This window comes from Pezoporus flaviventris, unplaced genomic scaffold (genome assembly GCF_033815535.1).
Source record: "Pezoporus flaviventris isolate CSIRO_AGI_PZ_B2104156 unplaced genomic scaffold, CSIRO_AGI_Pfla_v1 ptg000036l, whole genome shotgun sequence".
NCBI lineage: Eukaryota > Metazoa > Chordata > Aves > Psittaciformes > Psittacidae > Pezoporus > Pezoporus flaviventris.
In genome coordinates, this window is record NW_026892584.1 from 12,514,254 (window position 1) to 12,527,431 (window position 13,178).

General features: G+C 40.1%; 1 protein-coding gene across 5 annotated transcripts in view; it reads left to right on the plus strand.

Moving 5' to 3' along the window:
• The first annotated feature begins 396 nt into the window (after positions 1 to 396).
• CHID1 (chitinase domain containing 1) overlaps positions 397 to 13,178 on the plus strand; it is a 127,095-nt gene continuing 114,313 nt past the window's right edge. Inside the window, exons 1-7 of one of the 5 annotated variants that reach the window (XM_061463171.1) lie at positions 397 to 532; positions 3,897 to 4,039; positions 6,944 to 7,093; positions 7,921 to 8,053; positions 9,057 to 9,101; positions 10,370 to 10,488; positions 11,937 to 11,998. In XM_061463171.1, the coding sequence (XP_061319155.1) occupies positions 3,914 to 4,039; positions 6,944 to 7,093; positions 7,921 to 8,053; positions 9,057 to 9,101; positions 10,370 to 10,488; positions 11,937 to 11,998 (635 nt within the window). In that variant the 5' untranslated portion in view covers positions 397 to 532; positions 3,897 to 3,913. Of the gene's footprint in view, positions 533 to 3,815; positions 4,040 to 6,943; positions 7,094 to 7,920; positions 8,054 to 9,056; positions 9,102 to 10,369; positions 10,489 to 11,936; positions 11,999 to 13,178 lie in introns of those variants that run through there. The other 4 variants (XM_061463172.1, XM_061463173.1, XM_061463169.1 and 1 more) reach the window with 4 other exon arrangements.

Below are 13,178 nucleotides of genomic sequence, written 5' to 3' on the forward strand. Positions count from 1 at the left end.
TTATTCTAAATCCTGTTAACGGCCATCTAACACTTGACTCCTCCTTTTTGCATACCTGGAGTTAGCAACATTTTTTGCTGACTCTCAGCAGCCTTGGCTGTTACTTGGCTGTCTCCTGGTTTGTGCACGTATTTTAGCCCAAACTCCCACGTTCCCTACACTATTTGCCACAGCTTGTAATAAATCAAGAGGTTCCTCTAGGCAATTTATAGTTAGACCGTGACTAACGCTTGCTTTCTCCGGGTACTGATGAGCGCCGATACCACTCGCCGTCAGAGATAGCGCCATTAGCGGCCCTCCACCGGCGCCCGGCAGCAGCAGCCCGCCGCGGCCACCACGCCCCGCCCCGCCGGGCCGTCACCAAGCAACAGCCACTCCCTCAAGCTCGCAACTGCCGGCCTTGCCTCTCCGCCATGTTGGCGCAGCCAGCGCTTAGCCGTCACCCGGCGCTCTCCTTTTCGCCGCCTCAGCACTGCCCCGTCAGTAGGCGGGGCGGTGCCGGCCGCCTCTACTTCCGAAGCGGCGGCAGGCGGTAGGTGGTGGTGGCGGGCGGCTTAGAGCTGCCTGTGGGGAGGGAAGGGAATAGAAGGGGGCGGGCGGTGGGGCTGTGCAGCGGTGGTGTGGCAGCCCTCGGCTCGCGCCGCGGCTGGAGTGACGGGGTGACACGGCAGTTGAGGTTGCCCTCGGTGGCTGCACGAGGTACGAGCTCGGAATTAGGCCGCAGCCGGGGCTGGCGCTTGAGGGAGCCTGGGCTTGGCAGGCTTGCAGGCTGCTGGCCGTCACAGGACTGGGTGGAAAGCTTTGGTCTCCTGAGAGTCAGACGAGTATCGGAGGCAACTCTTACTGTCAAAGTAGAACACCTAACAAGAGGAAAAGGAGTGATACTTAACAAAAGCTATAAGCGGGTTTCACTCTTCTCACACCTGAATCTAGTTTTTGTTTTAACTTGAAAGCACATCGACGGTATGCTTCTTCGACTTCTTTTGTTAAGTGATGCAGACTCCTGCAGCAGTAGTTAGAATCATGTTTCTTTAGAAATAAACATTAATTCTGGTTTCCAAATAGCTACTGTATCATCCTCCAAAAGTATTTAGTTTCTTTGGTTGCCTCTTTCGGGCAGCCTGAATCTATGCCAGCTTCTCTCCAAGATTCATTTAAAACCGCTGACTGTGTTTCCTCCTATGGAGACTTAAACAGCATTTTTAACCTGGGTTAGAGACAAATGTGGGCTGCAGATCAGTTTATCAAAAAATGCATTAAACTTTAAGTTGGAGTGTCAGTTGAGCAGAGTCTTCAGTTTTGCTTGCGTTTTGCAGTGATACAGGAAATGGATGCCGAGCTCATGCAGTTCTACTGCGTTTAATTAGTATGAGGAGAATTAAAAAGATATGAAGGAAAATGAGCAGAACTAAAACTTGATGGAGGTCTAATTTTGTAAAGTTTGAAAAATTCATGCTTATAGTTACCATAAAGAGCATTTAAAGTTTGCCTAGATAATCTCTATATAGTAGAGCAATCTTATCTACTCAGTTTTCACTAAACTGATGGTGTTAAAGAACAAATTATTAAAACAAGGTTCTAGCCAGGAGTCGATATTGGACTGTCACCGGCAGAAACCATTTTCCCACAGGCTCAGTGCTTCCTATAGATCTAGGTGGATGTTGACTTAACAGTAATGGGAAGATGAATATGATTGTGTCAAGGAAATGAGCACATTTTGATGTCTAATTAGAGTTCAGTGATGGCTTTTTTTAAACTTGTGTTCTTCAGCTGTTAAATGTTCACGTCTCCTTAGGAAACTGGATGCTCTTGCTAATTATTTCTGAAAGTGAGATTAAACACCTCCAAATCAATATATACGAGCTTCTGGAAGAATTGATATTCTGTCCATATAATTAAGACTTGTATTGACTATTCAGGATCTGAACTCTTCATCTCTGCAGTTGTTTATAGATTTTGTCAAGCTAGATGGAACAGAGTAGATGCTATCAAGAGCAGCCTGCTTTGTCTGATGTTTTAGGATGGGGAAAACAAAGGGTTACCAGTGACCTTGAAGTCAAAGAAGAAGCGTATCGCCTTAACTATGAATAATATTGAATATTTCAAATGGTATAGCAATTTAGCTTTTATCCCACTCTCTGGATCCAAGAAAGCTTTCTGCTTTTAATTTTCAGTGTTTATAAGACTTGACTAAAGCCTTGAAATAATTCTGTACCTGAGGGTTTTGCTGCTCTGTTTTCTTGGGTGCTAGTAGCTTTCTTCTTTCCAAGCACTTCTACTGCCGTCATCCTTCTTTGTTCCCTAATGATGTGCTCCTCTCTGTTTTACTACAGAATCCCTAACTCCTGCAGTAAATATTTCTGTTTTTAAAATGTAACTGCAAAGCCAACCACATCCAGAAGTGCTTCAGTTTAACGGGTTGTTGATCTCATCTCTACATTACAACTCTTGGTCTCAAATAGCTGCTCTTCCATTGACTACATTTCCATTTAACCTTTAAGGTTCCTTCTGCCACAGTGTTCCTTTAGAGTGCTGAATCTGCTTTTGTGGTATGCATCACCTTATGTTTTGTACGGGAACAAAATATTCAGTCTTTGAGCAGCACTTGTTATCAGTGCCAACAGAACAAGTCTTGTAAATATGACTTGGAGAAATGAGATCATAAGTCTTCAAAATGAGTGGTAGAAATGTTAATTCTTCAGAGTAATACAGGAAGCAGGAGATTTTTTTAAGTTTAACAAAACCTCAGAAGATTCTGGGAAATGTAACCTTTTTTTTCTTTCTCCATTAGGACCTCATAATGGTGAGAAACAGCCTAATACATATTGAAAGCTACTAGTTTATTACACATGAAAGCTAGTCCCAGTTTGATACTTAAGACTTCCAGAATTAGTAGCAGGTTGCTTTTGTTCATTCTGGTATTTTACATCCTTTTGCCCTGGTCTTCCTAGTGCTTAATATTTTTACTCTGTGTTCTGTGGTTTGTTTTTTATTTTGTTTTGGATTTTTTTTGTTCTTTCCTCTGACAGAACTAAATAAATAGTGCTGAACAGAAATGTTCTCTATTAATTCTTAATTCAAGAAAATCACATAATTAAACTGAGCACTCCTTTTAAATAATGCAGAGCAGTTTGATGTAAAACTGAAACAGGAAGTGCTCAGAAATCTGGAATAGGGTCAAACTGTCAGTCATTCTTTTAGACCAAAGGGAAAGGATCCCTGTTTTGTGTGTGTGTGATTTTGGTTTTGTGTTTTTGTTTTTTTGGTTTGGTTTTGTGTGTGTGTGTGTGTGTGTTGTGTGTTTTGGTTTTGTTGGGTTTTTTTTGTGTGTGTGTGTGTTTTTGTGTGTGGTGTCTTTTGTTTGGTTTTTTTTGTTTGTTTTTTAATTCTGTGTGTGTCACCAATTTGGCAAGGAACTGAAAACAGTGCTCTCACCTGTTAAAGGCATATAACTATCAGCATATGGCTATAATTCATTCTGTCTCTTAATTAATTTGTGACTTCCTGACTGGGTTGTGCAGGAGCAGAAACAAATGGTATCTCTTATTTGCTGTAGGGAAGGTAAAGTGATAGCATAATTGTTCTGGGCAGCAGACATTTATCTCAGTTTCAGCTGTAAACCATTACGCTATAGAGACTCTTTAAAAGGGAACCTGTAAGTGTCCAACCCACTCTGTCTGTGATCAGTCTACTAAAGCAAGGGACAAAAAAAGATGTTCAAGCCTAGGAATCTTGTAAAATGCTCTATTTTGCTGTCAGAGGAAAAGCTCTATTAAAATGGCACTGCCTCAATTCTACAGGTCAGAAGACAATAGCTTGATTTTTCTTAGGCAAGAAAACTGAATTAAACTGTTATATTTGTCTTTTCATAGAGATTTGAACCTTTATGTTTTCAGGGCAGGAGAAGCTTGACATGGGGAAAAACATAATGAGGCTCCTCTGTACTTCAGTTTCTCTTACTGTGATTTGCTGGCTAGCTGAAGGTACTCTGTCAAAGACAGATGCAAAGAAAGGTGCTACAAAAAAACTAGAAGAAAAGGTAAGACAAATAACTGAAATGCTAATTTTATTTGGCATGTGCAGTGATCTAATTGAACTTTGGTAAATGCATTCTCATTCTGTCAAAATGGTGTTAAAAGCAATCATGCATTTCTATTGAAGCTTATGATCACAAATAAGACTTCTTGAAACTGTCCTTTCCTTCAGCTTTTATGAGTGTCTCAGATTGTTCACTCCATGAACCAGCTCCTTGGTGCAGACCTCTGGAACTTTATCCCCCATGCAAGCTGCAGAAGCAGGAAGTTTTTTGTCCCCTCTCGCATAGCTAAAGGAAACATATTTCCATCCCTTTAGAAAGTGGAGCAGGGAGTACTAGTTTGGGCCAAGAGCTCTAGATCGTTTACTGGTGAAAGAGAAGGTGATCTCAGCCTTGCTAATGGGAAGGCTGCATTCTGACAGGAAATTTTGAAGAGCCTCCTAACCAGCAGTTCCTTTGCAGATAGAAATTATTCAGAGTCTCGCAGCAATTTGAGCAAGTGGAGCCAACATGCTGAAGTCTCTCTTAACTTGCTGAGCATGTTCTTGTTTCCTGTTTCCTTCCTTTCAAAACTGCAAGAAAGCACAGCAGTGCAAGAGAATGTGTGTGTATGGAGAGGAAGTACATTTACCAGTTCATATACCAACTATGTGTACTTACTGTTGCCAAACATGTTTGGGAAAAAAAAGTAGACATGTTAAAAATTCTCTCTCTTAAATTATAAATATAGTTAATCGTTCAATATACAAATGCATCTCTCATTGCTTGTATTACTTGCTTGCTTAGTATCTACCAGGAAGAATCATAGAATAGTTAGGGTTAGAAAGTACCTTAAGATCATCTAGTTCCACCCCCCCTGCCAAGGGCACAGACACCTCACACTAAACCATATCACCCAAGGCTCTGTCCAACCGGGCCTTGAACACCGCCAGGGATGGAGTATTCACAACCGCCCTGGGCAACCCATTCCAGTGCCTCACCACCCTCACAGTAAAGAACTTCCTCCTTATATCCAATCTAAACTTCCCCTGTTTAACTTTTAACTCGTTACCACTTGTCCTGTCACTACAGTCCCAAATGAAGAGTCCCTCCCCAGCATCCTTATAGCTCCCCTTCAGATACTGGAAGGCTGCTATGAGGTCTCCACGCAGCCTTCTCTTCTTCAGGCTGAACAGCCCCAACTTTCTCAGCCTGTCTTCATACAGGAGGTGCTCCAGTCCCCTGATCGTCCTTGTGGCCCTCCTCTGCACTTGTTCCCACAGTTCCATGTCCTTTTTATGTTGAGGACAGCAGAACTACACACAGTACTCCAAGTGAGGTCTCACAGGAGCAGGGTAGAAGGGCAGGATCACCTCCTTCGACCTGCTGGTCACGCTTCTTTTTATGCAGCGCAGGATACGGTTGGGTTTCTGGGCTGCAAGCGCACACTGCTGTCTCATGTTATGTTTCTCATTGACCAACACCCCCAAGTCCTTCTGCGCAGGGCTACTCTGAATCTCTTCTCTGCCCAACCTGTAGCTGTGCCTGCGATTCCTCCGACATAGGTGTAGGACCTTGCACTTGTCATGGTTAAACTTCTTGAGGTTGGCATCAGCCCACCTCATAAGTGTGTTGAGATCCCTCTCGATGGCATTCCTTCCCTCCAGCATATCAACCAAACCACACAGCTTGGTGTCATCGGCAAACTTGCTGAGGGCACACTCAATCCCACTGTCCATGTCACTGACAAATATGTTGGAACAAAAGAAATTCTAGTCTGCAGATAGTGAGGGTAGTGCAAAGTGTTAAGTCTTATGCCTAAAGCCCGTATGCTAAACCAATAGATAGTTTCTGTGTACTCACCATGCACACTTAGGCCTTTTCTCTTTCTGTCTACTAAAACTATTTGTGCTGTTTCAGTTAAAGCAAATTTTCCTTAAATAAAGGTGTTAAGAACATTGGCCTTCAGTGACCACAGTACAGCATAATCAGTCTAAATAGATCCAGTTTTAGTATTCAAATTATTGGTTAAGAACTCCTGACCCCTTTTTGTTGCTTTGGGGGTAACATGTCAGAAAGCATTGGCTAGGGAGCAGAATGCCATCAGCTGTGGTAAATGATGTTCTTTAATCTTACAAATTCTTGTGGTTCAAACCCAGCCAGACAGCTCATTCACTCACTGCCCCCACCTTCTTGCCCTCCCCCTACTCCCAGAGGGACAGAGAGGAGAATCGAAAAGAATGCAACTCCCACGGGTTGAGATAAGAACAGTTTAGTAACTAAAGGTATAACACGAATCACTACTGCTACCACCAATAATAATAATGTTAAAGGAAATAAGGGAAGAGAATACAACACCTCAGCACCCGCCAACCGATAACTCGCCCCACCCCAGCCTAACTAAGCACTGACCGATACCTTCTCCAACCCTGCAGTCTCCTAGCCCTTCCAGGTAACTCTCAGTTACATCCTGGGCATGACGTGCTGTGGTATGGAATACCTCTTTGGTTAGTTTGGGTCAGGTGTCCTGTCTCTGCTTCCTCCTAGTTTCCCCTCCTCCCTGGAAGAGCATGAATCCTTGGCCAGACCATCAGTGTTATCAGCTCTGTTCCCAGTCTAAAAGTCAAAACACAGCACTGCACCAGCTACCAAGAAGGAGAAAAATGACTGCTACTGCTGAAACCACGACAATTCTTGACTATTATTTTTTAATTTGTGTGCTTTTTGCTTTGCAGACAAAGTTTACTGCTGATGACAGATCATGTCTGAGCACTGTTTCAGTTTTAAGTCAAACTGCTCTACATTGTTTAAAAGGAGTGTTTAGGGTTTAATGATGTGATTTTCTTATTTTATTTTTTCTTTAAGTTTGTTGCTATTGAATGTTGCGCTTATATGTAGCTGATTGTAAACGCTGTCTTCTCCCCCCAGATACTGCATTCTGATAAAAATGTGCAGGACAGGGGACTGGTAGTTGTGGATCTAAAGGCAAAAGATATTATACTGGAACACAGGAGCTATTGCTTCAAGAAGATGAGAGAAAGACATTTCTCGGGAGATGTTCTGGGTTATATTACTCCTGTAAGTTAGCAAAATGAATAAAACTGTGCTTTGAATGAATATGCAGGACACTGTGCTAATTTGCAGTCTTGCATCTCTGCTTTAAAAGCATTTTTACAATAATGGAAACTTCTGGTCAAATGCAGTCAAATAGAGCATTATTCAGGTGCTTGTTCTCCTACCCATCTCTTGGAGGATGTCTAAGTCATACTGGGTTTTTTTCTTCGCTGGTACAACAGAGATGATAGTATTCTTATGTCCTCAATGAGGCGTGTGAAGTTGCAGTAAAGTCAGAACAAGAGGACTACTAAGTGTCCTCATAACACATAGCTACCAATTTGAACCTTCTAAATAAACAGTAAAAAATTTATATTGCTGTCATACAGATCTCTTTTGCTGTCCAGTCTTGCTGTTATTCAGATGAGCTTTTCTTGAATAATTAATGCTGCTTTCTTTTGTTTAGAGGATGCATTTCATTGTATCAGTCTTACACAGCTCAAAAAAGAAGTAGGTGCCTTATAAATTTTCACCTTTGTCAAGTTCTCTTGAGCATAAATGTAGTCTGTAAATTTGAAACTGTGTTGGAATTTACATTCAGATTTCTGTAGTGCAGGGGAATTTTCACAATCGGAAGATCGCCTTTCATGTAGCTATCAGTTTCCAGAGTACTTTCTTATTTAAGTAAAAAGAATATCCCAGAAGGTTTATTCAAACTAACAAATGGGGACCTAGCAAATGATTACATTTGTATGAAAGACTTTGTATTGGTCAATAGTAAAGTGAACTGTATATCTTGCTTTTGAGCCTCTCACTTGTTTGTTTTTTTTTTCCCTCCTTTCTTTTGCAAGTGGAACAGTCATGGCTATGACATTGCTAAAATATTTGGAAACAAATTTACACTAATCTCACCAGTCTGGTTACAAGTGAAAAGGAGAGGGAAGGAAAGGTTCCAGTTCACTGGACTCCATGATGCTGATAAAGGTGTTAACTTTATTTTTCTTTGAATATGCATTGCAAGTAAGGTTACTGGTCTTGTTGCAGAGTAGGTAGCTTTGGCAATATGTTAATGTGGGGTTTTCTGGTTCTGCCTCATAGTGAAGTACTTCCATCCATTCAATTATTTGAGGGAGTTTTCTTTAGAGTGAACTCCTTTCAGTCTCCATTGGCTTCCACATGCATACATAGCTTATCAGTTCAAAGAATGAACAGAAAGATTGGCTTTTCCACCAGGCTGTCTACAGAGCCCCTCCTAAAAAAAAAAATAAAAGGAAGGGACAAAGAATCTGTAGAGGCAGAAATAGTCTGGTATTTGCACTGTGCAGTTGTTTACCTGTTGTGTGGTTCCCCCCCACCTTTGCAAAAACCTTTGGGTGAGTTTGTTTTGGGAATGGAAGATAATTTTAATCTGAAGAGGTTTTTTTTTTCCTTTCAAGAAACTGGTGGCAAGTTCACATTTCAGCTAGTATGTTCTTAAAATAATAACTAAATAGTTTATGGTTTTGAACTCGACTGAATAGGGAATCTCATTTGAAACAGCTACTGTGTTGGTGTCTACTAACAAATTCTTTGTAGTGCAGTGACTGCCAAGAGGAGTGGATGGGACACTTATAAGTACAATCTAAAAAAAAAAAAAAAAAAAAAAGAAAATTCCTCCCAGGTGATGCTTAGTGACTACGTAAGTGTTGTTCTAACTAAGTAGGCAGTAAGATAGTTTCCATCATGAGGCAGAACTATGAGCAGCATGAGAGGGCTTGGGTAGGCACTACTGTAAAATTGCCGTGAATGCTAGTTGTGCTGTGGTGGAGGCGAATACCTTCAAATTCTGTGTGTCAGAGGATGTTTCGTTTGTGTTGGTTATGAGCTAGTAGTCTGGCACAAAGATATAATGAACTAGGCTACATTATTTGAAGAATGCTTGAAAATATGTTGTCATTGTCAACATCATTCATATTTTAACAGTTGTTCTCTTGATACCGTTTGACAGGTTGGATGAAAGATGTCAGAAAAAACTCCAAAAACATCAAAATTGGTGAGCCTTTGTATTATTTTGGTTTTTGTTGTTTTTTTTTTTACCATCTTTAACTGCTAGCTGAGCAAAAGAAGGCTTTGCTGCGGATGTGTATGGGAGAAAGGGAGGTTACCTTAGCATAGCTGTATGAAGGAAAATGTATGAGAAGAAAAATAAAAGCAGTTAAAAATAGATAGTTAAGTAACTGAAGTGTTAATCCTGTTGGTGCCCTAATGTTTTGCCGTAACTGCTTGTTTCTGGACAAACCCTGGGTCACAGGGCCTCCTTGTAGGGGCAGTTTGTATTTAACACTACGTGTATACAATAGTACTGGGAGGGCAGTCTACAAACTTGTTGCTCAGTTAAAAAAAAAATCCAACTCTGAGTCAGTTAGACTTTCTTGCATGATAGTTGAAAAGTCCTCCTTTACCTCTTCTCCCCTTGAAGCTGGGAACTCGAGGGATGTGCCATGGTGCGTGTCTTTAGGGAAAATATCAAATATTTCTGTAGAGAGAATTCTGTGGAATTGCAAACCCCTTCTTAATTCAGAATGGAGTATGAAACTGAAATGCATTAGAAAAATTGAATGCTCAGTCAGATATTTGAAATCAGCTGCCAAATGATAAATCTTTAAATCTCTTCTAAAATACACTTCTGCATCCTTGGTAGTTACAGAGGGCTTAAACATAACTCTCTGTGAGTTGTTGGCTTTTCTAGCGTGCATGATTATCATATGTTTCGACAGCAGTTTTCCTGACTCTTGTCTGACTGTTTTGAATGTTTTGGTTTGCTAGAAAAAGAAATTACATGAGCTCAAGTCCCTGTGTTTTCCAAAATAAAAATTTGTCACAGGGTCTTTAGTAGAAGAATGTACCAGGTTGCGTACAAAAGAATAAATTAGAATTTGAGGTGAACTTTTCTTGTTCTCGTGATAGAATAGATGCACAACTTGCAGAAAGACTGCTGCTTCATGTTGGTGGTATTTTAAGACTTTACGTGGGGCTCAGTTAAGATCATAAACTCAAGTAGTAGAATCAAATAGTTCAATCAAGTGAAGGTATCTTTTCTTAAAACTTGCATCACTGCTGACCTTTAACTAAACATAAAATGAAGAAGAATGTTCTACAGTGTCAATTTATCTGTGCTGCTGAAGTTGGTCAAAGAGCAATGATCTTAATTATGGAATGTGTTGTTTAGTGGCATCTCTGCTTGTATCTGCTGTCTTCAGTTTCTGCAGAAATATTCCAGCGTAGATAATAAATTATTCATTTTCACTACTGATTGACAACTTTACTTGATAGTGCCTCGCATTTTGTTTGATGGCTGGACTTACCAGGACTTCGAAAGTGTTTTTGGCAGTGAGGATGAGATAGAGGAGCTTTCCAAGAGTATGGTTCTGCTAGCCAAGGTAAAAAGACTTTTCGAAAATGCTTATAAAAGAGTGCGAGATTATTTGATGCCTTTTGAGTGGGTGTTTTCTCATTTTTAGAAAATATGCTCAAAACAATAACGCAGGAGGATTCTTAGTGATGTGTCCTAGTATGTACCCAGTTCCTATAGATACGAGGTATTTATACGCTTAAGTGAAGTTAACTACAAGTCTAAAGTGAGATTGTGCAAGTCTGATCAACATAACCTTGTTATGTTATCGTTGGCAACTGCACAGGTGACTTTTGCCTGCTGTGAGTGATGATTGATAAAACTTGTTCCAAACAGCTGTCAGACTGAGCGTTACTGGGGTAGTAGTGGATACCTGATAAGCATCTCATGGAGATTGCCTAGTGAGCAGACTGCTTTCTTTTAGGTTTCTATTAAAAAATAAATCATATTACACAGGGGTTAAAACTAGTTAGTAGCATTTTTTGATAAGCAGAAAAAGGGCCATGAGTGTAATGAGTGCTATTTTCTGTGTGACGGGAGTACATTTGGGCTCAGTGTGACAGAGCTGATGAGCCACTTTTACTAGCAACAATAACTCACTGGATGTCTGTTACTGTACAATTTTGCTAAGGTCTGATAAACCAGTTTGCTTAAAATATTAAGAGGTTGGAGAGAGGAGAAGAGAATTTCCTTTGAGGAATGGTTACTAAGATTTTTCTGTGCAGCCCCTTACCTCATAGCTTTAGAGCTATGCATGTGTGGGACTAAAGTTACACCAAAAGACATTCACCTTTATTGGTTTATTCATGACAGTCTGCTTCATTACTGTCAGAGTAAGTTTTCTCACTTGCTACACGATGTAAAGAAATCTTACTGTACTCTAGAGGAAGATGGATGTAGAGGTAATTGAATAGTTCGTTAAAACTTGTAACTGATACATCAGTTCTAGGTCCTTGGTAAGGGTTGGCCCCTTAAGGAAAGGGTACTTAAGTTGGCAATATCCTTGATCATGCCAAACATAAATAATCACAAGTGAGATTAATTGTGGGAAATGTTTGGAATCATACCTATGCCAAGTTAGCATTTACATTTTTAGACACAAGAGCTCATGAGTTTTTTGCCAATATACATGTAAATGTGTGTTAAATGATTTGCTTAACAACCATCGCTCATTAATGACCGAATTTTCCCAATCTGATATTGGTTTATCCTGTAAGAGTGGAAGTCATGGGTTAACTAATAGAGGTCTTCAACTTTTGCATGTTTGTTAAATAATTTATGCTTCTTTTTGACTTTTTCATGACATGGATTAAAGACAAAGCTGGTGTAGGAATACAAAGCATGTTCAATCTGTAACAGTATGAGAAGTACTACAGTAATTGTGTGCTTTGATACCGTATTATAATCTCTGATAAAAGCACAATGAATAAGCATGGTGATTAATTTATGTTGTTGTTGTTGATTCCCTTTACTTAGAATGAAAATTTTGATGGTTTTGTGGTTGAAGTTTGGAGTCAGCTGGGAAATCAAAAACAGACGTGAGTATAAGTCTGTAGGATGCAATCCCTAAAAATTGGCTTTTTTAAAGTATCTTTTTAATTTGTCCATATTGATTTGAATTTTTCATTATAAATAAATATACTTCATTCTACGACAACTAAAGTTTGTTCCATTTATCTTAGAATGAAGTAGAAGATTCTACTTCACTCTACATGAATGCAAAGATTACACAGTAATCTTCACAGCAGACCTAGCAGACCACATTAGCCTTTCATGCTTGAGTTCTGCAAGGTGTTACTGTTGTGCAAGGGTGAAGAGGGTACCTCACTGTATGCTTACTCATGTTGACGCAAGCCTGTATTATGACATTGACTGGTTTCGGTTGCTTCATGAAGCTTGCAAATGGGGGATGCTTTAAAGACCACCAAATTTGAGCTGATTAGGAAACTTTCCAAGCCTTTTTATAGAGATCTTTTAGACATACTGAAACTAAAACCAAAATCCCCAACAAGAAGTAAATCTAGGGAGAAACTGGCTTTGGTTTTTTGCAGGCACGGTATATATAAGGTCTGTATTTTAGAGTACTTAATCTACCTTTTAGTAGCTATGCTAAGAAGTTTCAGTGAGTCTGCATTTATTGGAGCTGCTAAAACTAAAGGGCATATCCATATTAAGCTGTTGCCTGACATACTGGTTTCCTTGAGCAAAAGCCCCTTGGCTGTCTTAACACCTGGGACAAGATTCAAGGTAAGGCAATCTCCAAACTGCTGCTTCAGGAGGAAAAGGCAGAATGTGTGTTGAAATGAATGATTCAGTGCAGTAATCTGGCAGTTTTGTGTTATTTCCCTCAGGAAATTCAGGCATCCATTCCCTAAAGTACGCATTCCTACCAGCTCTCTATTGCCTAAAATATCTGGGGAAGACCAGATTAGAAGAAAGCTTCACAGAATGCAGACTTTATTATTGAAGACTTTAATCTTTTAAAAATGGTTACTTCAGGTTATTCTCTTCAAGGCAAATGCTACTGACTGGCACATAATAGTTATTACTGGAACTGAGTGTGCTATTAAGAGAGTCCTGCCATTTCCCTAGAAAATCAACACTTGGGAGCAAAGAATTGAAACTGCAGCATCTTTGTAGCTTTGACAGGGGATCTACCATTTGTACTGGAACAGATAATTCTTAAACTAGATGTTCTTGCTCACAATTATGTAAGTT